The sequence below is a fragment of the Ovis canadensis genome, chromosome 2 (genome assembly GCF_042477335.2).
Source record: "Ovis canadensis isolate MfBH-ARS-UI-01 breed Bighorn chromosome 2, ARS-UI_OviCan_v2, whole genome shotgun sequence".
In the NCBI taxonomy this organism is placed as follows: Eukaryota; Metazoa; Chordata; class Mammalia; order Artiodactyla; family Bovidae; genus Ovis; species Ovis canadensis.
In genome coordinates this window covers 248625037-248650785 of record NC_091246.1, presented here as the reverse complement: position 1 = coordinate 248650785, position 25749 = coordinate 248625037, and the positions used below count along the sequence as shown (strand labels likewise).

The 25749-nt window shown below is 48.1% G+C and overlaps 1 protein-coding gene across 1 annotated transcript in view; it reads right to left on the bottom strand.

Moving 5' to 3' along the window:
- Positions 1-10061, bottom strand: part of ASAP3 (ArfGAP with SH3 domain, ankyrin repeat and PH domain 3) — a 50787-nt gene extending 40726 nt beyond the window's left edge. The window contains 2 exon segments of the mRNA XM_069579056.1: positions 8960-9115; positions 9880-10061. Of these exon segments, the coding sequence (XP_069435157.1) occupies positions 8960-9115; positions 9880-10008 (285 nt within the window). The 5' untranslated portion in view covers positions 10009-10061.
- Positions 10062-25749: the final 15688 nt, after the last annotated feature.

The window sequence follows — 25749 nt, the reverse complement described above, 5'->3', positions numbered from 1 at the left end:
TGATTCCTGCTTGGTGAATTAAGATCTCACATGCCATGCAGTGCAGCCAAAAAAAATAAAATAATTTTTAAAAAAGAAAACCTTTAGCAGCTGTTCCCAGCTTAGCCTCCTGTACCTTCACAGTGAGGCCCACTCCCAAAGTTCCCAGGACAAAGGGGGCCCAAAGCCCTGCCCCAGAGTCTAGGGAACTCACTGTGCCCCTGTGGGCTTCACTGCTGCATATACTCTGAGCCTATCAAAGGAATCTTCTGGCAAAGATATCTGAGGACTATACTACCAAACTGACTTTGCAGAAAGCATTTCCCTTCTACTCAGACCTAAAACTCCAGTTTCTGTCCCCAAAACTGCCTGTGTCACCTTGGTGGCCAGAAACAGCTGAATACCAAGCAAGGAGGTTGGGCCCAAAGACTGAAATTTGGGGAGACAAGGAGACTTTGCAAGACTGGGCTTGAGGCTCACACTCCAGGAGGACCCTGTGTCCTCGTGCAGAGGCAGCCTGGAGTGGGAAGAGGCTGGGCTCAGACAGAGCCGGGTTCTAAATCTGGCCTGGAAAACCCTCTTGGCCCAGGTCCCTGGTTAGCATCCCATGTCTCTACTTCCCTTCTCAGGAAAATTTCTCATCTGTCTCCCCCTCAAATTAGTCCAAGCCGGTGTGGAGGGGAAAACAGCACTAAGGTCACTTAAGGTGACCTTAAAATAGCACTTAAGGTCACCAATGACCTCCAAGTTGCCAAGGTTAGGAGTCATGGCTCTGTCATTTTCTTATTTGACCTCTGGACATCTGACAGAGCTGAGCATTGCTCCTTCATCAAAACTTTCCTCCCCTGGCTTCTGAGGCACTGTACTCTCTTGATTTCCTTCCTTCCTCCCTGGCAGCTCCTCTATCTCCCTTATTAACTACTCTTCCCATCCTAACCTGTCAGACCTGGAGCTCCCCAGAGCTTGAGCCCAGACTGTCTCCATTCCTCTCCCTAGGTGATCTTATCTACTCCCACTTCTTTAAGCACTAAATGCACTAAATGCATTAAATGCAATAAACACATTATGTAGTTCATAGACCACCTACATGAGCATCTCCTTGGGCTGCTGATTAAGATGCAGATTCCCAGACATTCTCCTCCAGGCTGGTGAACCAGCCAAGGACATTTCTCATTTCTGCCAGACTGGTATCTAAATCTCTTTCCTACACCTGGGAAATTACTTGCTACCCAGGCCTCAGCAGAGCTTGCCTTCTACAAAAGCTGCCGAGACCAAATTAATGATTTCCAGACTCCCTTGAAGCTAGGGAACAGGAATGCAGGAGCTAGGCTTGGCCAATCAGAGGCACTCAACGCAGACTTTGAATCAGGAGCAGAGAGAGTGGAAGATCATTCTGATACTGATGGCAAAATTGCACACCAAGGAGATCAAGCCAGTCAATCCGAAAGGAAGTCAACCCTGAATATCATTGGAAGGACTGATGCTGAAGCCCCAATACTTTGGCCAACTGATGCAAAGAGCCAACTCATTGGAAAAGATCCTGATGCTGGGAAAGATTGAGGGCAGGAGGAGAAGTGGGCGACAGAGGATGAGATGGCTGGATGGCATCACTGACTCAACGGCCATGAGTTTGAGCAAACTCCGGGAGATAGTGAAGGACAGGGCAGCATCACATACTGCAGTCTATAGCGTCGCAGAGTCTGACACGACTGAGCGACTGAATAACACCACCAACGGTGAAAGTACCCAGTCCCCAGGGGACAGCGGCGGCACAAGCTGCGGCATTTAATGCATGTCAGCAGTGTCCTCGCCAAACTGGCTCAGGAGAGTGGCTTGGCTGAGATCCCGTCTGCTGCCTTGCCCCAGTTCTCCAGCTTCCCAGAAATCCTGTGAACTACTGAATATTCCCTTTCAGTGAACTTCTTTTCTGTTTAAATCAGCTCAGGTTGGTTTCTGTTACTTGCAATAAGAAGGCTAAGTAAGAAACAGCTATTCAATAGGACTCTGGGAATGATGCCAGGTGATGCTTACACAGATCCAAGTCTGAAACCCATTATCTCAATGCTGTGTGTGTCTGTTAGTCACTCAGTCGTGTCCAATTCTTTGCGATCCCATGGACGATAGCCCACCAGACTCCTCTGTCCATGGAATTTTTCAGGCAAGGATATTGGAGTGGGTTGCCATTTCCTTCTCCAGGGGATCTTCCCCACTCAGGGATCGAATCCAGGTCTCCTGCATTGCAGGCAGATGCTTTACCATCTGAGCTACTAGGGAAGCCCATCTCAATGCTGACAACTCTCAGATGTGTATCTCCTGCCTAGTCCTTTGACGTTCAAATGAATATATCTAAATGTCTTCTTGACTTCTCCACTTGAATGCTTCAAAAACCTATAAGATGTAAAAACAGAATTCTTGACTACCCTCCAAACCTGTTCCTGTCTCAGATTTCTCTTCCTAGGAAGGGGCAATGGCATTCTTTTGTTAGGAATTTGGGAACCATTCTTGACCACTCTCCACATGCACTCCATCAACAAATCCTGCTGTTGCTACTTATAAAATCCTTCTAGAATCTGCCCACTTCTCCACCAACCACAGCCCCAACCACTGCTCCCCACAACCACCATCGTCTCTTCCATGAACAACTGCCAACAGCCTCCCTGGGTCTTCTCCCGACTCCTCCCATCTCGTCTCCATGCAGCAGCTGATAACGATCTTTCTAAAATATAAGTTGAGGGGGACTTCCCTGGTGGTTCAGTGGCTAAGACTCCTTGCTCCCAATGCAGGAGGGCCCTGGTTCAATCCCTGGTCAGGGAACTAGATCCCACATGGAGCAACTAAGAGTTCGCATGCTGCAACTAAGACCCAGGGCAGCCAGATAAATAAATAAATATTAAAGGAAGCAAATATTAAAAAGAAATAAATAAAAAATATAAATTGGGTCATGTTGCTTGCCTGTAAAATAAATAAAATCCAGACTTGCCACCAGGGCCTACAGCCTTGAAGATCATCTGGCCCTTGCTTCCCAAACTCATCTGGGGTGGATCTCCCATTTGCCAGGCTATGCTTCTGTTCCTCTGGCCTTCTTTCAGTATCATAAACACTTTAGGTTCTTTACCGACTCAGATGTTCCCTAAGGTGTTCCCTCCAACTAGAGCACCCTCACCCCATTATTCTCTATTAATGCTCCTTTTCAGGTTTCTTCTTTTCATTGTTATTCTGCTGATATTTTCTGAGCTCCTACTATGGTGCTATGGTCAACACTAGGGATCCAGTGGTGAGAGAGGTTCTTGTCTCATGGAAGTCAAAATCTAGTGAAAAATCAGATTTCAATAAAGTAATTACGCAAGTAAATGTAAAATGTATCTAGGATGTATGCTGCCAAAGACAGCGACACAGGGCTGTTAGGGAGAACAGGGCCAGAGCGAAAGTGGAAAGACAAGTTAGGAGGCCAGTGCAGCATTCCAGGGGAGAGGTGACAGTGACGGGGACCAGGGTCGCGATGTAGAGAAGCAGACAGAGATGCTTAGAAGTGAACACTAATTACCTTTAGTGATGAAGGACATGGAGCTTCTGGCTTGTGTAACAGAAGAGAGGGAAGGACCTTTCTCTGAAAAGGGAAAACTGGAAGGGCTAGCCTGGGGCAGAAGTTGTGACGTGGCTTTGGACACACTGACCAAGTGAAAGTGAAACAGCCATGTGAGCAGCTGGACATGAAGGTCTGGGCTGCTGGGGCTGCTGCTAAGTCGCTTCAGTCGTGTCCAACTCTGTGCGACCCCATGGACGGCAGCCCACCAGGCTCCCCCGTCCCTGGGATTCTCCAGGCAAGAACACTGGAGTGGGTTGCCATTTCCTTCTCCAATGCATGAAAGTGAAAAGTGAAAGTGAAGTTGCTCAGTCATGTCTGACTAGTAGCGACCCCATGGACTGCAGCCTACCAGGCTCCTCTGTCCATGGAATTTTCCAGGCAAGAGTACTGGAGTGGGGTGCCATTGCCTTCTCCGGGGTCTGGGCTAAAGGTACACATATGTGAGCCAGCTGAAGCCAGAACACTGAACCCATGTGTATGGATGAGACTGCCTGCAGAGATGAGGACCCAGAACCAAGCCTCAGGGCAGGCCTAGACAGGGAGGAGGAGCCTCCATGACATTTATGACAGGTGCAATTACTGACCTACTTACTGTCTGTCTTCCCCAGGAGACTATAAGCTCAGTAGAGCAGAGACTGTGTCTCTCTTAATGAGTAATGTGTCTACCCAGGGCCTAATGTAAGGCCTGGCATGGAGCAGTTTCCCTGCACGATGTTGGCCACTGTCACTCAGCAGCGACAACCTCATCCAATCCTTAGACAACATGACTGGTCGACTTGTCTCTGCTGTCCAGCAAAAAGCCCAAATGCCTAAATGACACTCAAGACCCTCCAAGTCATGCTGCACACCTCAGCTCACCATCTTTTTAATTGCACCACGGCTGAGTTTTCCAAACTGGGGTTCCTCTTCACCTGGATAACCAGAGGCAGAAAACAGGATGAACACAGCGCCTCTCCCTGGAGCCTAGACTGTGCCAAACGGATTGCCATGGACAAGTAGGGGTGAGGGTGGGGACTTTCCAGGTCCTGCTCCTCTTCTCTGAGAAGTGTCTCCTCCCACAGTGTAGGTCTCCATGGCTGTGTTTCCCTGCCTGGGTCTATCCCTTCATGACCTCTGCTGATGAAACCAGGGGCGGAGACCCAGATTCTGGAACCAGTCCGGAAGGTTGGTGGCCCAGCCCACCAACCTACCAGGAACTTGGAAGTGGGACACAAGACTGGTTTGGTTGCCTTTAGAAGCTGGACCAGTGAGTTCACGTGAAGGTGGGGGCTAACGATGCCCGGCCTCCCGGAAGACTGTGTGATGCCCTTGGGGGCCTGGGTGATGATGAGTGAGCAAAAGCACTGCTCAGGGGTGCAGAAAGAAACAGAGGCCGGAGGCAGGGGGAAGGATGAAGCAGCTGCTTTTGCTCCTGACGACTTTGCAGCCTCAAGTGGGGCCTTGATGAGGCCTGGGTGAGGTCTACTGCTCCCCAGTACCACAAGGCATCTCTAATTCCTTAAAACAAGTTTCCCTTCAACATAGACTTGAGAGGCTTTCTGTTTCTTGCAAACAAAAAAATTCTCTACGATTACATAATTTCTACCATTTTTTTAAAAACAAAAATGTTATTATTTGGGTAAAACGAGTATTGACACATGACAAAGCAGAACGTAGAATTCACAAGAATACTGAGAATTAAGAATAAAATCCTTTCTAAAATTAGATTCAAAAACGCTTAAGGTACAAAGGAAAAGATGAATTTGACTCCAAGGAAACTTAAAACTATGCATTATAAGACACGATACTGATTTAGGTAAACATCCCTCTTCACCACCACCCCTTTACTGAGAACACATTTTCTCTGAGGACAGATACTGGGAAGCGTGCACATTTACACAGCAGTTACCTCTGGGGAGAGGACAGGAATCATGAGACATGGTCAGAGGTGACTGCAGCTTTTCTGTTGCCTTTAAATTTTTTAATTAAAAATCAGTATGTCTTTTGTTCAATGAAAACTTCATTAAATTTCCAAAAACATATACAAAACACAAGTGTATTTGTGGTGGACTGATTCATCCAAGACCCACTGTATGTTCATTGGTAGTTTAAGATACATGACATAGCGTGAAGTCTCAGCATTGTCATAGTGAGACTTAGTGGCTCACTACAAGTCATAGTGGCTTACTTGGTCCCTGAATATGCTTTCTTCCCATCTGTTTCCATATTCATTCACTTGTCCTCTCCACTTAGTGGAGTTCTTCCATCCTTCAAAACTCATCTGGGAAGTGTCAGCTCCTCCAGGAAGCTGTCCCTGACTACATCAGTCTCGCTCCCTGCCTTGCTCCACTGGTCTCATATGGCACTAACCATATCTTTCTCTGTGTACTCTGGATAGACTCCTGGGGCTCCACTTACCAGACAGCAAACCCGAGCAGCATGTTTATGTTCTTGGTGTCTAGCAGAGAAATAGCATGGAGAACGGACACAGAGCAGCCTTAAAGTCAGACAGATCCACAAGGTGACACAAGGCAACTACCTTAATCTCCCTGGGTCCATTTTCACCTGTATTACTGTGAATATCAGTGTAACAGTGGCCCAGGACAGGAAGAAGGTGGTTGATAGAATGATTATCTGTTTTAATACTCCCTTATATTTGAACAGTTTTAAATTAAAAACAAAAACGTTTACCAACCCAGAGAGGTAAGCAAGGAAGGATTATTAGACCCATCTTAAGGGTAAATAACTGAGGTTCAGAGAAATTACATAGGGACTTTAGAAGGAAAGCGAATAGGACCAAGGGTTAGAACATTTGTGTGGAAACGCTGATTTTTCCATTCCCCAGCTGTGGGTGCTTAGACAAGTCTACAATACTCTCTGGATATCAGTTTCCCCATCTTTTTTTTTTTTTCAGATTTATTTTTTAAATCCTATTTATTTTTTAATTGAAGGATAATTGTTTTACAGAATTTTGTTGTTTTCTGTCAAACACTGACAAGAATCAGCCATAGGTATACATGTGTCCCCTCCCCATCTTAAATGGGAGTTCCTAGGTGATCTTGACCTTCAAGCGCTTCTCAGCATTGATATTCTAGTTTCCTGTAACCTACCCAGGACCCTCCTTAGCAGGACAGCAAAAAAAGAGACTGCAAGTCCCAGGGCAGAGCCCTTAGTTACTCCCAGGAAACCAGCTGGAGGACTTGCTTTGAGAATCAGTCAAATTTTGATTCAGCCAAATGGAGCTTCAAGAATGGGGGTCAGTCATGCCCAGAACTGAGACTGGGGGAATGCCAGCATCAAACTGCATGTAAATATAAACACAAACGCAAAGCCAAACAGGAAACCTCAGGAAAGTCCAAAGGTCAGAGTCTAACTTTTGAGGCACTGACATGCTGAAGAGAAAAGCTGAATTTGGGTGTCAGAAACCTTTCTGGTGCAAAAATGAACACATGCATGCACCAAACTAAAGTCTCAAAGGCAAAGATTTGGATTTTGTCAGGCCTACACTGGAGCCAAGGCAGAGTCCTGACAGGAGCCTGCAGCGGCCTCCAGATCCATTCTGAGGACTCCCTCCCCCAGGCGCACACAGTGCTTACCCACACGGAGTCGGGCAAGACCAGATGCACAGGCATAAACGGGCATTTCTGTCCCTGGAGAAAGGTTCATAGTACAGCCCTTTCTCCAGATCCTGCTCTGATTTAACATATTAATGAACAACCCCAACAGGAGTATGAACTGTGAGAGCCCTAAGGATGCTGATCCCACTGACCTCTTCCAGGTCACAAAATGAAGCCAATCCTCTGGAGGCTCTCTCTCCTCAAGAGGAGGTTCTGGGCAGTTTCCCTGTATGCCTCCAGTAAAATACATCCTACATTCACAGGCGGTAAGTTCCAAGCTACTGGTTCTGCTCAAGGAAAGAAGCCAAAGGTCATCGCCCCTTCAAACAAGTACTGCCCCTCCCCCACTATGAGCAAGGCATTAGGCTAGGCTGGGGACAACAGAGGATGAGATGGTTGGATGGCATCACCAACTCAATGGACATGAGTTTGAGTAAGCTCTGGTAGTTGGTGATAGACAGGGAAGCCTGGTGTGCTGCAGTCCAAGGGGTCGTAAAGAGTCAGACATGAGTGAGAGACTGAACTGACTGAACTGTGAAAGACATGAGGACAAAAAGAGACCCAGCCCTGTCTAAAGAGGTCTGTCAATTAACCCTATAATCATTCCATTAATCAAAATGCATGCGTTACCTACGTGGCCTCATTTAATACCATAGTCCCATGAGGCAAACATTATTATCCCCATTTTACAGATGCCAAAAGTGGAGACACAAACAGATCAGGTCACATGCCCAAGCTCACACAGCTGGCAAACTGCGGAGCCAGAATTTGAACACAGGTCCACCGCCTTCCCCAAAGAGGATGATCTTTCCATAGTCCTCTATCATCACTACTCCAGGATGGGGGTTCAGACAGCAGGGGAGAGGAGAAGGAGGAGAGATTCCCCAAGACATTGGCCCAGAGTATGAGGAACTACTAATCTTTCTATCTGCTACACAGTAGGTGCTCAATATTCTCAGGGTGAAGGATGGAAGGTGAGAGCCACTTGAGGTCCAAAACGCCACCTAAATTCAGGGCATCTTCTGAAAGGGAGCTGCAAAAACACATTATTCTCCTTTGGCTCAAAGCCTCAGGGTGTCTGCCCTAGAATATTCCGGCAGAGGAGGCCCAGGAAAGTGCGGTGGGTCTGGAGAGAAGGAAAGAACTCCTCTGAGCAGGGGAATGGGGTGGGGCAGCCTGCAAAGGCTAAAGGAAAGGCCTGGGACGGCAGTGCTGGAAAAGACAAAGAGGAGAGGGGAGGGGAGAGGAGACTGTAAACTCCTGAACAGCCTGGCCAAGGTGAACCCCGGCTCCTGGCGCCTTCTCCTCCGCATTCATTCCACAACACCAGCCAAATCTCAGAACCAGCAGTCTAGGGGAGAGGGGGCCTCCCTGTTCCCAGGGAGAAGTTTCGTTCAGGACTGTGGCGGGAAGGTCGTCTTCCCAGAAAGGGAGTGACTTAGGGGACGAACTTGTGGGGCTCCAAAGATGAAAACCCAAACAGATGCTGTGAGGCGCTGAGCAAACCCACAAGCGACCCAGCTGCAGGTCATCAAGAACATTGTGGGTATGTCCCTCGACCTGGGAAGTCTGTCGTCGAGGTGACTGCGAGGCCCCCCAGATGGTTCCTCGCCCTCCGCCCCAGGCATTCGACGGGGAGGACCCAGATGTTAGAGATGCGCTCGGTTCTCAAAGATTTAGAGAAGGGGCAGGTTTCTGGGGCGCGGTAAGGACCGTCACTGCTCGGGTCACGCCTGTGAAGGTCAAGGAAAGGCCCTGCCCGGACCCCAGACCCCTCCCACCGCGGCCCTCTTCTCACCTCCTCCCGCGCCAGGGCTGCCCCACGGCACCGGGGCATCTTGGCGGCGAAGGCAGCAGCCCCGGCCGGGGAGCTGAGGTCCTCTGCCGTGACGGCCAGGAACTCGGCGACGCTGAGCTGCTCGGGCATGGCGGGCGCGAGGTGTGGGCGCCGGGGCTGCCGGAATGGGGCCGGGGGGCGCTTGCTGCACTGAGCGGGGCCGGCCTCTCCGCCAGCCGCGAGCGCAGTCCAGGACTCGGCGCGCCCCGCCCCCTCCGTGCCGCCCCGCCCCCTTCGCCTGGCACTGCCGCGTTCCCCTAAGCGTCCCGGGAGCCCCGACCTTTCCCACCCCGCCCGCTTCTCAGCCCGGCCCACAGCCTTCCAGCCTCTCTCTGCACCTTAGCCGGGACCGCGCGGGCTCGGCCCTCGCGGGGCTCCTCGGCCCCGCCCCTGGCCTCCCAGCCCCTGAGAACCCCGCCCCTGGCTTGCTGCCCCGCCCCCGGCCCATCGGCCCCGCCCCTGGCCTCCCGGCTCCTAAGAGCCCCGCCCCTGGCTCACTACCCCATCCCCGGTCCATCGACCCCGCCCCCTAGCCTCCCGGCTCCTGAGAACCCCGCCCCTGGCTCACTACCCCGCCCCCGGCCCATCGGCCCCGCCCCCTGGCCTCCCGACTCCTAAGAGCCCCGCCCCTGGCTCACTACCCCGCCCCCGGCCCATCGGCCCCGCCCCCTGGCCTCCCGGCTCCTGAAAACCCCGCCCCTGGCTCGCTGCCCCGCCCCCGGCTCGCGTCACCGCCCTTAGCCCCTCAGAGGGCTTCGAGTCCCCTCTCCGTGCGTCTCTGCCGGGTCCTTCGGCCTCCCTTAAAGCTACTCCGCCCGGCCTCCCTCTCGGCGCGTCCAGAGCTCCGCCCCTTTGTCGGGCTCCGGGGCCTCTGAACTTACCCTCCCTCCCAAAGCCCGGGACCCCATCTCCGCACCCCTCCTGAATGCACCCTGCGTCTTCTCTCCTGTCTGTTGGTTCTCAGCCCTCACGGTCTCACCCTTCAGCATTATCGCCACCTGGTCGGTCATCGCTCTCTCGAGCCCGGGATCGGAGGGCCCTCGGTGCCCTGCCTGCGCCCCGGATCGCACCACCCCTCCCTTGCCCCGCACACCAGTTTCTGGGCCTCTGCTCGGCCAGGACCGCCCACACCCGCCCCTTGGCTCTGTTCCCAACCGTGGACCGTGCCTCCGGGGTCTGTGTGTCTTGGTGACCTAGCTAGCTGTGATTTAAGGGAAAGTACGTCCCTTCTTGGAACCTCAGTTTCGTTCTCTGCAGAATGGGAAGTCTAATGCCACTTGGTTGTGATTTGGGCAGGAGGGAGCCTTACACGTGCGTGTACCCAACAGGCGCTCAGGAACTGGTTCCCCACTACCCCTTACCCAGCCCTCTCACCCACACCTTCATTCTTTCTGGGCTCACTCTCCTGCCTTTCACCGACTCACCATCCCGACCAGGCTCAAGACTACCACTCCTTCACAACCACTAAACTCTGCCTCTTGGGAAAGGACGTATATATTTGGGTGGATAAGGGATGGTGTTCAGGATAAAAATCCACTTAGGTTTAGTTCTGGAGCATGAGGTCCTCTAGAAAATATCAGGAAGCACTGCGCTGAAGAACATTGGCTTTGGAGTCAGATCTCAGTTCCCATCCTGGCACTGCTGTGGACCAAGCTGTACACAGCTGAGTGAATTGCTTGCTTCTCTAAGCTTGAATCTCCCCCCTTTTGAAATGATCTCACGGTATTTCACCCCACTACCTCATTGAGAAGATTATCTAGCTAGCCAGTAGTTGCAGCACATGGGCTCAGTAGCTGTGATGCATGAACTTTGTTGCTCCATGCTGCATGGAATCCTTTCGGATCAGGGATCAAACCTATGTCCCCCGCTTTGGCAGGCAGATCCCCATCCACTGAGCCACCAGGGAAATTCCTCTGGGTGTATCTTAAAAGTTGGACCCCTTGCTCTTTTCACTCCACCCAGGCTTCCTGGAAACCTTCATGCAACGCCAACAGCTCTCCTTACACCATTTATGTTGATGTCTTCTCTAGTCATTTCCTCTGTAACAAATTACCCCAAATTTGGCGGCTTAAAACAACACCTATTTATTCTCTTATAGTCCTAAAGGTCAGAAGTCTGAAGTTTACTGGACGGAAATCGAGGTATCAGCGGGGCCACACTCCCTCCAAAGGCTCTAGAGAAGAATTTGTTTCCTCACCTTCTCCTGCTTCTAGAACTACATTCCTTGCATTCTTTGGCCTGGGGCAAAGTTCGCATCTTAAAGGCCATCTTGCTTCTGTGTCATATTACCTTCTTTTCTGTGGTCAAATTTCCCTTGATCTCCATCTTATAAGCATGTTTATGGTTACATTTTTGGCCCATCCAGAGGATCTGGGATAACCTCCCCTCCTCAAGATCCTTAAATTAATCACATCTGCAAAATTCCTTTTGCCATAGACAATGACAGGTTCTAAGTATTAGGACCTGGGTATCTTTGGGGGCTGTTACTGAGCCTATCTTGCAAGACTCTTTCTCCAGCCTGGAACCTTCTCTGGCTTAAGATCTATGTATATAACCATTTACGGGATGGTTTCATGTGACTGCCTCACAGTCTGCGTGTCCAAAACTGAACTGGCCATCTTGTACCTCGCTCCTTCTCTCTCTGTCTTGGTGGAAGGCACCACTGTGCCCCCTGGAAGTCATACTCCCCATCTCCTTCCACCAGCCTTCACTCAGTCATTATCACTACTTCCTAAATGTCTCACAAACATGGTCACCTTCTCCATTTCCTGGCCAACACTAGTTCAGATCGCACCACCTCTCATCTCCTCACCAGTCTCTCTTCCCCTAGTCTTGCATATCTGGTCGGCTGCTCCCCTCCTTAGAATTCTCCAATGACCCCCATTGCTCTCTGAGTGAAAGCCAAACTTCTTCATGGCTATCTGGTCCTATATGATCTCTTGCTCCTGCCATTTACAGCCTTACCTCTCATCTCTCCTCGCCTGCCATGAACGGAAAAGAAAAGACAGTAGAAATTGAAGTCTCTCAGTCGTGTCTGACTCTTTGTGACCCCATGCACTGTAGCCTGCCAGCCTTCTCCATCCATGGGATTTTCCAGGCAAGAATACTGGGTTGCCATTTCCTTCTCCAGGGTATCTTCCTGACCCAGGGATTGAACCAGGGTCTCCCACACTGCAGGCAGATAGTTGAACATCTGAGCCACCAGGGAAACACAGCTCTCTCATTATTCTTCCCATAACATATCCCAGCCTCCTTTCAGCTGCTCAGATAAGATGTCAGTTCCTCCAGGAAGCCTTCCTTAATGTTTTTTCTGGGACTCCCACTGGACTCAGTACCCTTTGCCCCAGCACTTCTCAATGAAGGCAGTAGTCACCTATTTGATGGTCTGGGTCTCTGGCCCATTTATATATTGAACACTTACTATGTACTGGGGCTTCCCTCGTAGCTCAGTCAGTAAAGAATCTGCCTGTAATGTAGGAGACCCGGGTTTGATTCCTGAGTCAGGAAGATCCCCTGGAGAAGGAAATGGCAACCCGCTGTAATCATCTATTTGCTGGTCTGGGTTTCCGGCCCACTTATTTATTGAGCACTTACTATGTGCTCTGGTTTCCCTGGTGGCTCAGATGGTAAAGAGTCTGCCTGCAGTTTGGGAGACCCAGGTTCGATCCCTGGGTCAGGAAGATCCCCTGGAGAAGGAAATGGCAACCCACTGCAAAATCCCATGGATGGAGGAGCCTGGCAAGCTACAGTCCATGGGGCCGCAAAGAGTCAGAGATGACTGAGCGACTTCAGTTTCTACTTTCTTTCTACTATGTACTAGTGACAGAGCCAATGGCTATACAAGCAACACCTCACTCAATACCTACAACAACCCAAGGAAGTGGGAAACATTATTCTTCCTGTCTCTGTGTTAGAGATGGAAAAAACCAAGGCTTAGAGGGGTTGTTAATTTGTGTAAAGTCAGAATGAATGACCCACTTATTTTGGCTTCCCTGGTGGCTCAGAGGGTAAAGTGTCTGCTTGCAATGTGGGAGACCTGGGTTCGATCCCTGGGTTGGGAAGATCCCCTGGAGAAGGGAATAGCTACCCACTCCAGTACTCTTGCCTGGAAAATTCCATAGATGGAGGAGCCTGGTAGGCTACAGCCCATGGGATTGCAAAAAGGTGATCACCACTGAGCAACTTCACTCTCAGAATGAATGAATAATGTAACCAAGACTGCAACCCAGGTCTGCATGACTCCAGAGCTTTTGCTTTAGTTTTATTATTAATCACCAAACTATGCTACCTAACTAGAAAATATTGCCTCTTATAAATTAAGTAGATATACATGTTCCATATAGTCTCTCCTATAATTAAAACGTGACATCCCCCAGAGGCAGAATACGATCATAATGCCTTGCCGCTGAAACTGCTAAGTCGCTTCAGTCATGTCCGACTCTTCACGACCCCATGGACTGCAGCCCACCAGGTTCCTCCATCCATGGGATTTTCCAGGCAAGAGTACTGGAGTGGGTTGCCAACGCCTTCTCCAATAATACCTTGCAAGCTAACAAATTCCTCACTATTTTGTAAAGCAACCTCTTCAGTGTCAAATCCCCTACTAGATACTCAAACCAAGAGACATGTACTCTGAGGGTGGGTCACTTTCTGAAGTACAAGTTCTATTTCAAGACTTTTGGGAGAAAATGAGTAATAAATAATAAATAAATTATAGTATTATTTGGAAATAAGATAAACCCAGAGCAATATCAGGGTAGGTTAAAAATTTTATTTTGTTCAGGCCACACTGCACTGCATGTGGGATCTTAGTTCCCTGACCAGGGATTGAATGTGGGCCCCAGCAGTGCAAGCACTGAGCCCTAACAACTGGACCACCAGGGAACGTTTCAGTAAGTTTTAAAGGAAACATTTCCAGTTGCTGGAAATTTCCAGTTGCTTCTAGTTGTTTCTCCAGACCGCCCTACATAAACATTCACTTTACTAAGTCTATTTCAAGAAAAGAGTTTGAGATACACTACTTATAAAATCACTGTTTCTAGGTCCCTGGACCAACCTGTGTAAATTCAGCTCCCTGGAATTCACTTGTTCACTCAATAAACGTTTATCAAGCAGTTCTATGTGTACTCTTGAGTGAAAAATGAGGAGTGAGAAGGCTTTGGATACAAAGATGTGCAAGATAGGGAGCGATTCTCAGAGAACTTGTACTTAAAAATGCCCTTGAATAGATGTTATGGGAATTAGGAATGGGGAAGGGCAAAGAGTCCTTTGGTGTCTGGCTCAGGGAAGCTGGGGAGGCTTCAGAGAAGAAGGGGACCTGATCTGAGCCCTGAAGGATTTGAAGGAGTTGGGACAGAATGAGCAAAGACAGGGAAGAAAGTACAGAAAAGTCCGTTCCCATCAGCGTGGACACAGGCTGTGATACCTCCCATAAGAAAGCAAATCCTCTTGGATTCTAACTTCTCCCTCTAGCTGCTGCCCCATTTCTCTGCTCCTCTTTGCAGCTGAAGTCATTGAAAAGTCACCACTATATTCATAGTTAAGTATCCAATTCCTTTCTTCTGATATTTTTCTTTTCAATAAAATAATGCTTGGTTTTTATTTAAATATTATGTGAGCAATTCAATTACATTGGAATTTTCCCTAAGTTTCTAGGTTTGGGGTAATCTTTAGATGTTTGCTATCATATAATGCTTTCGAACTGTGGTGTTGGAAGAGACTCTTGAGAGTCCCTTGGACAGCAAGGAAATCAAACTAGTCAATCCTAAAGGAAATCAACCCTGAATATTCATTGGAATGACTGATGCGAAAGCTGTCAGTCAATACTTCGGGCACCTGTTTCAAAGAGCCAACTCACTGGAAAAGACTCTGACATTGGGAAAGACTGAGGGCAAGAGGAGCAGGGGGCAGCAGAGGGTGAAATGGTTGGATCGCATCATCGACTCAATGGGCATGAATTTGTGCAAACTCTGGGAGATAGTGAAGGCCAGGGAAGTCTGGCATGCTGCAGTCCACGGGGTCGCAAGAGTCAGACACGACTGAGCGACTGAAAAACAACAATCATATCATGCCCAAGATTATATTTATATTGAATTTATATAGAGGAGAAAAATGTAAGAATTCCAGCGTTTGATACACCTAATGCAAAACTCTCTTTTAGATTCACAACTTTTTAAACAGAACTTCTTAAGATAGCTTCTCTTTATCTATACCACCAGTAGTATAGAATCAGGAGTAATTGAGCATCAGCCTCATTGGATTGCTTTGCTTGGTTTTGGGTCATGGGCAAATTGCCATCTGTCAAGAGGAGACTCCAGCATGTTGCTGGGACTGAGCAGTGGGGAGGGTGAGAAGCGAGCTCACTGGGCAGAGGAGGACTTCAGGAAGGAGGCCACTCCTGAGCGCTACTATTCTGCTCCCTCTGACCAGGTTTTTGTTCTCACTAACCCCTGAAACTGTTCTCCAATGACCCTCAAACTTACAACTTCAGCCTGGACCTCTCCCCTGAACTCCAGGCACCTGTCTCCAACCACCTCCTTGACACTCCCCCCTGAAAATCTATTAGGGCATCTTGAGCTTAATGTGTCCGAAGCTGAACTCCGGATTTCCCTTCCCAAACCTTTCCCCCCACATCAGAAGACCCATTGGCTCTTCCTCAAAATAGATCTAGAATCCACCACCCCTCCCCTCTTCACTGCTACCAGCCTGATCCCGGCCACCATCATCTCTTGCCCACATTCCTTTGGGAGGCTTCGGATTGGTCTCTCTGCTTCCATCCTGGCTCCTCTACAGGTTGTTCTCAACAGAGCAGCAAGTGAGCCTTTAAAACATCGTGTCAGATTATGTAGTTTCACACCTCAAAACCCTCTAATGGCGTCTCATTTCACCCAGCCTAGACGCCAAGTCCTTGCATGGCTTGCAATTCTGTATAATCTCTCTCTCTGAGTTCATCCACTCTTCCCCATGTCCCCACCTCTGCTCCAGCCACATTGACTGCCTTGTTCCTTATTTTAAACTTTGATTGGAGTATAGCTCCTTTACAATGTTGTGTAAGTTTCTACCATACTGCAAAGTTGGATCAGCAATATATATACAGACATCCCCTTTTTTTTTGGATTTCCTTCCCATTTGGTCACCACAGAGCAATGAGCAGAGTTTCCTGTGCTGTACAGTAGGTTCTCATTAGTTACCTATTTTATACCTAGTAGTGTGTAAATGGAGAAGGCAATGGCACCCCACTCCAGTCCTCTTGCCTGGAAAATCCCATGGGGGGAGGAGCCTGGTGGGCTGCAGTCCATGGGGTCGCTAGGAGTCGGACACGACTGAGCGACTTCACTTTCACTTTTCACTTTCATGCATTGGAGAAGGAAATGGCAACCCAGTCCAGTGTTCTTGCCTGGAGAATCCCAGGGACGGGGGAGCCTGGTGGGCTGTCGTCTATGGGGTCGCACAGAGTCGGACACGACTGAAGTGACTTAGCAGCAGCAGCAGCAGTGTGTATATGACAATCCCAATCTCCCAATTCATCTCACGCCCTTTTCATGCCCCTGGTGTCCATACGTGCCTCTACATTTGTGTCTATTTCTGCTTTGCAAATAGGTTAATCTATACCGTTTTTCTAGATTCCACATGTTTGCGTTAATATATGATATTTATTCTTCTTTTTCTGACTTACTTCACTCTGTATGACAGTCTCAGGGCCATCCGTGTCTCTGCAGATGGCACAGCTTCATCCCTTTCTATGGCTGAGTGACATTGCCCTGTGTATACGGGCTACATCTTCTTTCTGCATTCCTCTGTTGATGGCCATTCACGTTGCTTCCGTGTCCTGGTTACTGTAAATAGTGCAGCAGTGAACACTGGGCTGCGTGCCTCTTTCTAAATTAGGGTTTTCTCTAGGGACGCCCTTGTTCCTTGAACGCACTAGGCACAGCCCTACCTCCAGACCTTTGCACTGGCTGCTCTTCCTGCCTAGAATGCTCTTCCACTGGACGTCAGTTCAGTTCAGCTTCAGCCGCTGAGTTGTGTCCGACTCTTTGCCACCCCATGAATCGCAGCAGGCCAGGCCTCCCTGTCCATCACCAACTCCCAGAGTTGACTCAAACTCAAGTCCATTGAGTCGGTGATGCCATCCAGCCATCTCATCCTGGGTCGTCCCCTTCTCCTCCTGCCCCCAATCCCTCCCAGCATCAGTCTTTTCCAATGAGTCAACTCTTCGCATGACGTGGCCAAAGTACTGGAGTTTCAGCTTTAGCATCATTCCTTCCAAAGAACACCCAGGGCTGATCTCCTTCAGAATGGACTGGTTGGAGCTCCTTGCAGTCCAAGGGACTCTCAAGAGTCTTCTCCAACCCCACAGTTCAAAAGCATCAATTCTTTGGCACTCAGCTTTCTTCACAGTCCAACTCTCACATCCATACATGACTACTGGAAAAACCATAGTGTTGACTAGACAGATCTTTGTTGGCAAAGTAACGTCTCCGCTTTTCAATATGCTATCTAGGTTGGTCATAACTTTCCTTTCAAGGAGTAAGCGTCTTTTAATTTCATGGCTGCAATCACCATCTGCAGTGATTTTGGAGCCCCCAAAAATAAAGTCTGACACTGTTTCCACTGTTTCTCATCTATTTCCCATGAAGTGATGGGACCAGATGCCATGATCTTAGTTTTCTGAATGTTGAGCTTTAAGCCAACATTTTCACTCTCCTCTTTCACTTTCATCAAGAGGCTTTTTAGTTCCTCTTCACTTTCTGCCATAAGGGTGGTGTCATCTGCATATCTGAGGTTATTGATATTTCCCCTGGCAATCTTGATTCCAGCTTGTGCTTCATCCAGCCCAGCGTTTCTCATGATGTACTCTTCATAGACGTTAAATAAGCAGGGTGACAATATACAGCCTTGACGTACTCCTTTTCCTATTTGGAACCAGTCTGTTGTTCCATGTCCAGTTCTAACTGTTGCTTCCTGACCTGCATACAGGTTTCTCTAGAGGCAGGTCAGGTGGTCTGGTATGCCCATCTCTTGAAGAATTTTCCACAGTTTATTGTGATCCACACAGTCAAAGGCTTTGGAATAGTCAATAAAGCAGAAATAGATGTTTTTCTGGAACTCTCTTGCTTTTTCCATGATCCAGCAGATGTTGGCAATTTGATCTCTGGTTCCGCTGCCTTTTCTAAAACTAGCTTGAACATCTGAAATTTCACAGTTCATGTACTGCTGAAGCCTGGCTTGGAGAATTTTGAGCATTACTTTACTAGCATGTGAGATGAGTGCAATCGTGCGGTAGTTTGAGCATTATTTGGCATTGCCTATCTTTGGGATTGGAATGAAAACGGACCTTTTCCAGTCCTCTGGCCACTGCTGAGTTTTCCAAATTTGCTGGCATATCGAGTGCAGCACTTTCACAGCATCATCTTTCAGGATTTGAAATAGCTCCACTGGAATTCCATCACCTCCACTAGCTTTGTTCATAGTGATGCTTTCTAAGGCCCACTTGACTTCACATTCCAGGATGTCTGGCTCTAGGTGAGTGATCACACCATCGTGATTATCTGGGTCATGAAGATCTTTTTTCTACAGTTCTTCTGTGTATTCTTGCCACCTCTTCTTAATACCTTCTGCTTCTGTTAGGCCCATACCATCTCTGTCCTTTATCGAGCCCATCTTTGCATGAAATATTCCCTTGGTATCTCTAATTTTCTTGAAGAGATCTCTAGTCTTTCCCATTCTGTTGTTTTCCTCTATTTCTTTGCACTGATCACTGAGGAAGGCTTTCTTATCTCTCCTTGCTATTCTTTGGAACTCTGCATTCAAATGGGTATATTTTTCTTTTTCTCCTTTGCTTTTCACTTCTCTTCTTTTCACAGCTATTTGTAAGGCCTCCTCAAACAGCCATTTTGCTTTTTTGCATTTCTTTTCCATGGGGATGGTCTTGATCCCTGTCTCCTGTACAATGTCATGAACCTCCGTCCATTGTTCATCAGGCACTCTATCAGATCTAGTCCTTTAAATCTATTTCTCACTTCTACTGTATAATCAAAAGGGATTTGATTTAGGTCATACCTGAATGGTCTAGTGGTTTTCCCCACTTTCTTCAATTTAAGTCTGAATTTGGCAATAAGTTCATGATCTGAGCCACAGTCAGCTCCCGGTCTTGTTTTTGCTGACTGTATAGAGCTTCTCCATCTTTGGCTAAAAGAATAGAATCAGTCTGATTTTGGTGTTGACCATCTGGTGATGTCCATGTGTAGAGCGTTCTCTTGTGTTGTTGGAAGAGGGTGTTTGCTACGACCAGTGCGTTCTCTTGGCAAAACTCTATTAGCCTTTGCCCTGATTCATTCCGTACTCCAAGGCCAAATTTGCCTGTTACTCCAGGTGTTTCTTGACTTTCTACTTTTGCATTCCAGTTCCTTATAATGAAAAGGACATCTCTTTTGGGTGCTTGTTCTAAAAGGTCTTGTAGGTCTTCATAGAACTGTTCAGCTTCTTCAGCGTTACTGGTTGGGGCATAGGCTTGGATTACTGTGATATTGAATGGTTTGCCTTGGAAACAAATGAACTCTTGGCACAGAGATCATTCTGTCGTTTTTGAGATTGCATTTCGGACTCTTTTGTTGACCGTAATGGCTACTCCATTTCTTCTAAGGGATTCCTGCCCACAGTAGTAGATATAATGGCCATCTGAGTTAAATTCACCCATTCCAGTCCATTTTAATTTGCCGATTCCTAGAATGTCGACGTTCACTCTTGCCATCTCCTGTTTGACCACTTCCAATTTGCCTTGATTCATGGACCTGACTTCCAGGTTCCTATGCAATATTGCTCTTTACAGCATCAGACCTTGCTTCTATCACCAGTCACATCCACAATCGTTTTTGCTTTGGGTATTGTTTTAGTCATGTCCAACTCTTTGTGACCCCCATGGACTGCAGCCCACCAGGCTCCTCCATGCATGGGATTCTCCAGGCAAGAATACTGAAGTGGGTTGCCATTTCCTTCTCCAATATTTAAGGATATGAAATAAAAATGAAAATAGTGTCAGCTATCCAATTTACTCAGTGTCTGAGCAACTTTACTTTCACTTTTCACTTTAATGCATTGGTAAAGGAAATGGCAACCCACTCCAGTGTTCTTGCCTGGAGAATCCCAGGGACAGTGGAGCCTGGTGGGCTGCCTTCTATGGGGTCACACAGAGTCGGACACGACTGAAGCCACTTAACAGCAGCAGCAGCAGCAGCAGGTACTTTTCTAAGCCTATTACATACAATAAGTCATAGAATGCTCTCAAGGGTGTGTGTCTGTGCTCAGCTGTGTCCACCTCTGTGCAATACCATGGACTGTAGCCTGCCAGGCTCCTCTGTCTACAGAACTTTCCAGGCAGGAATCCTGAAGCTGGTTGCCATTTCCTATTCTAGGGGATCTTCCCGACCCAGGGATTGAACCTGTACCTCTTGTGTCTTCTGCATTGACAGGCGAATTCTTGATCACCGCACCACCTGGGAAGCCCACTGTCAGAGGTAGGTACTGTTTTACCCCCATTTTCTAGAATGGGAAAGTAAGACAGGAAGCAGTAAAAAAATTTCCCCAAAGTTACAAGTGCAGAAGTGACAGGACCCGGGAACAAACGCAGGGACTGTGGCAGTGGACCAGTGTCCAGTGCCTGGGCTTCTATCTCCCAGCCTAGGTGAAAGCAGGCTCAGCTGGGGTAGATAACCAAGTCCAAATTATCTTCACCAACTTCCATGTTAGAGGAGGAGGATAGTCAGGGTCCTCCAGCCCTCTGCCCCTGCTCCAGCCAGAAGGGCCCCTGGCATCTTTGGCTGAAGCCCATCCAAGCAACCTGGAGTAGAGACTGTCATACAAAGTATTTCCTCAAGCCTGGTGAAGACAATCTTTGGAGACAGGCCTGGGTTTCCATCCTAGCTGTGCTCCTTTTTAGGATGGGGAAGCCTCTGTTTTCCAAATAGAAAATGGAAAGAGTAATGCCTGTCTATAGGGTTGTTGTGAGGATTAATGGAGAGCATACTCATAAAGTACATGCATGTAAGTGCTAAGTCGCTTCAGTCATGTCTGACTCGTTGCAACCCTATGGATTGTAGCCTGCCAGGCTCCTCTGTCCATGGGATTCTCCAGGCAAGAATACTGGAGTGGGTTTCCATTTCCTTCTCCAGGGGATCTTCCCGACCCAGGGATCGAACCCATGTGTCTTACATCTCCTGCACTGGGAGGTGTGTTCTTTACCAGTAGTGCCACCTGAGAAGCCCTCAAAAGGTACGCAAGACTGTAAACACTCAGGAAATGGTGATCGATCTTGTTATTCACCTTTGGTTGAAGAACAGAAAACTCCTTGCAGTTTTTTGGAGGTCTGTCTCTTAGCTCTAGATGTCGGAAGTCTGAAATGTGTCTTACTGGGCTAAAATCAAGATGTTGACTGGACTGTGTTCCTTCCAGAGGCTCTAAGAGAGAATCCCACTTCCTTCCCAGTTTTTAGAGGCCTTGGCTCCTTCCTCTGTCATCAGAGCCAGCATCTTAGCACCTTGAAATCTCTCATTGGTTCTGGCACTGACTCTTCTTCCTCTTTCACTTGTAAGGATGTTTGTGATTCCATTGGGGCCACCTAGATAATCCAGGATGCTCTCTCCATCCCAAGGTCAGCTGGTTAGCAACCTTAATTCCATCTCCAAGTTTAATTTCCACTTGCTATGTAACGTAGCATATTCATAGGCTCTGAGGAATAAGACATGGACATCTTTGGAAGCCCATTACTGTGCCTACCAGAGTTAAGAAAGAGAATGTTGTTGGGCAGTGACATACTGGGACTTTGAGCCATGAGTACAGCTGCACTCAAAAACCTACATGGCTCCCTGTGCCTGCAGGAAAGGGGCCAGGCCTCTCAGCCGGGCAGGGCCTTTCATCAGCTGGCCTCCATCCCATATATGAAGAGGCTCTCTCCCGTCTCCTTACCTGTGCTCCACCTGAGAGGCCTTGTCTTCCATGTATGATCATTAAAGTCCTTCCATTTCTCATCGCCAAGTTCAAATGTCATCTTTTCCATGAAACTTCTTCAGAACCCCCAGAATGACTCTTCCTCCTCGAACACAATTACAGAATGTCTGCACTGGAGTTTTTGTATATGTCCAGGTTTGGGTTTGCCCCTATCTTACTGTGGGCAGCTGAAGCACACAGACTGCTGTAGCAAAAGTCTGGGGTTTTCACATTTGAGTGTACATCAGAATCAGCTGGGTGGGGGGCTTGTTAGAATATCAATACAGGCTGCGGGGTCCAATACCCAGAATTTTGGATTCAGTAGATCTGCAGTGGGACCTGGTAGTCTGCATTTCTAACAGGTGTCCAGGTGACCCTGACGCTGCTGGTATGGGGAGTACACTTCGAGTATCTTAGGCTCAGACGCTGAGGTGATAGCACGAACCTAGACTTGGGCTCTGCTCTCAACTCTTCCTCTCACCGCATGACTTTAGATACATCCCTTGCCCTCTCTGAGCTCCTTTCTCATCTCTGAAAGGATTCTCTTCCCCCTCCATTGGATTGATGTAAGGAGTCACAGGCTTAGGACAATGCGATGCACCTTAATGGTACTGAATAGATGGCTTAGAATGCTACCTCTGTAATTTCCCTTTTCCGTGTGTTTTGAGTTCCTAGTGGGAGTTCAATAAAAATTTGTGAATTGGTTTTAGGGAAAACTGCTGACTTGGACCCTAATGAAAAACGCCAGCAAAATGAGAAGAGCTAAGATAGCCAAGTTGCATATGTCTGGGTCAAAGGAATGCTAAGTACCTTCACGCTGGTGAGCATTTTCACGCTGGTGAGGGTTTTCTTTCCATGCCCGATGACCACACAGGACAATAACAATCCTGTGTAGTGTCACAGTGGACTGCAGGTCAACTGTGTTCTAAGTTCATGGTTGTTATCCAACAAACACTTCCTGAGCACCTTCAAGGGGCCTCTGACTTGGCTCAGGGCATGTACTCCGTGAAGAAGACTCCTTGTGACTAGGACACTGCCTTCAGGCTTCCCTGAGGACCTAGTCCCTTAGGATGCCACACACACACACACGATGCCCCTCATGCTTCTCCTGCAGCAAGGCATCTTCTCCCAATTTACATTTGTCAGATACAAGTCTTACTCTTCATGGGAGAAAGGTTGTGTCTTTGTTTGCTCATCATCTGGCATTGTACGCACAAAGGAAATGTCCGAGATGAGAATGGAACCCTCGCATGCCAGTCAGGAGGCTGGGCACATGGTGGCTAAGACCGTAAGCTTTGGAGTTTGGTTGGCTGGATTCCAGTCCCATCCTTTGTCTCTCCTACCTCACTCTAGTCCCCACCCTGTCTACCATGTCGAGCTGTGTGACCTCAAACAAGTCACTTCGCCTCTCTGAGCTTCATTGGGCATAATAATACCTATTCTATAAGGGTTCGGCCTTCTGGCTAAGATCAAGTGGTGGCTCAGATGGAAAGCATCTGTCTACAATGTGGGAGACCTGGGTTCGATCCCTGGGTCGGGAAGTTCCCTGGAGAAGGAAACGGCAACCCACTCCAGTACTCTTGCCTAGAAAATCCCATGGACGGAGGAGCCTAGTGTCCATGGGGTCGCAAAGAGTTGGACACGACTGAGCGACTTCACTTTGGGGAGATTAAACCTGTCCTGAATGGTCTCATTAGGGAGAGTTCTTTCCCCAATTTCGGCTTTTGGCAGACTGGCCACCAGAGGGCGGTGGTCCCCATGATGGGAAATCAGCCTGCCTGGTGATCTGTGAGTCCTTTGAAGATACACACACACCACAGCCACTGGCCGACAAACGGGCACCCTGCTGGTCGCTCTCCTCTGCGGTCACTCGAGGACTGGCATGAGCCTGAGACCAGTGAACAGGCATTTGCTGGGACCTTCTACTCTTTCTACCCTAACCATGGAACCACCGGCCTTTTCTGAAGTGGTTCCTTCTGCTTGCTGTGCTTTGGCAAACGTCCTCTTCAGGTTCATCCCCACCTCTCTGCGTTCTTTCCTCCACAGAAAGGATTCATCTAGGCTCCCCAAACACTGTAGTCTCCTTGATGGTAGCATTTAAACGCATCATTAGATTACTTATGTGCAGTTTGACTAGATGTTAACAGTAAGGAGGCTTGGAGGTTTGCAGCCTGGGCTCTGTCACCTACTGTGTAACTGTGTGCACATTATCTAACCTTTCTGAGTTTCACTTTCCTCATATGTAAAAGTGGGACTAATAACAGTACTCAGCACATAGGGTTTTCCTGAAAACTACACAGCATTAAGAATGCAAAGCCCTGGTTTGATGACCAAATGAATGACCAAGTGAGTGAGTGCCTATTAAAACCCTTGGAGTTGTGAAAACTATAAAACATGATAAAGGAAAATTATTCAAAGAAATGGAAAGATATCTTATGCTCTTGGGTTAGAAGACTTAATATTGATAAAATGGTCATATTATTCAGAGCAATCTACAGATTTAATGCAATCTCTATCAATATATTCATGACATTTTTCACAGAAAAATTTTCCTAAAATTTATATGGAACCACAAAAGACCCAGAATTGTCAAAACAATCTGAGGAAAGAGAACAAAGCTGGAGGCTTAATCTTTCCAGACTTCAAACTATACTACAAAGCTACATCAAAACAGTGTGTAATCAAAACAGCGTGCTATTATGGCCAGCTCTAAGGATGTACCATACCCCACCAGACTCCGCTTCCATGGAATTTTCCAGGTAAGAATACTGGAGTGGGTGGGTTGACATTTCCTCCTCCAGAGGATCTTCCTGACCTAGCAATCAAACCCGCATCTCCTGCATTGCAGGCGGATTCTTACCAGTTGAGCTACCCGGGGAAGCCCCAAATGGGACCTGCTGCTACTGCTACTGCTGCTAAGTTGCTTCAGTCATGTCCGACTCTGTGCGACCCCATAGATGGCAGCCCACCAGGCTCCCCTGTCCCTGGGATTCTCCAGGCAAGAACACTGGAGTGGGTTGCCATTTCCCTCTCCAACACATGAAAGTGAAAAGTGAAAGTGAAGTCGCTCAGTCGTGTCTGACCCTCAGCGACCCCATGGACTGCAGCCTACCAGGCTCCTCCATCCATGGGATTTTCCAGGCAAGAGTGGGGTGCACTCAAGAACACTGGAGTGGGGTGCCACTGCCTTCTCCCAAATGGGACCTAAGTAAACTTAAAAACTTTAGCACAGGAAAGGAAACTATCAAAAAGACAACATATGAAATGGGAGAAAATATTTGCAAAGGAGGGCTTCTCTGGTGATCCAGTGGTTAAGCATCCACTTTGCAATGCAGGGGACACCGGTTCAATACCTGGTTGTGGAAGATGGGACAGCTAAGCCCATGCACCACAACCAAGCCTGAGCTCTGGAGCCTGTGAGCTGCAGCTCCTGAGACTGTGTGCTACAACTGCTGAAGCCTAGGCGTGGTAGAACCCGCGCTCCGCAACAAGAGAAGCCACTGGAACAGAATTCTCTTTCTAGGCACAGGCACAGCAACAAAGATCCAGCATGGCCCCAAATAAATGAATAAATATCTTAAAAATATTTGCAAAAGATATGATCAACAAAGGGTTAATATAAAAAAATACATCCACAGTTCATGCAACTCAGTATCAAGAAAGCAAACAACCCAATTTTTAAAAATGAGCAGAAGCCCGAAAGAGACATTTCTCCAAAGAAGACACAGAGATGGCCGACAGGCACGTGAAAAGATGCTCAGTATCAC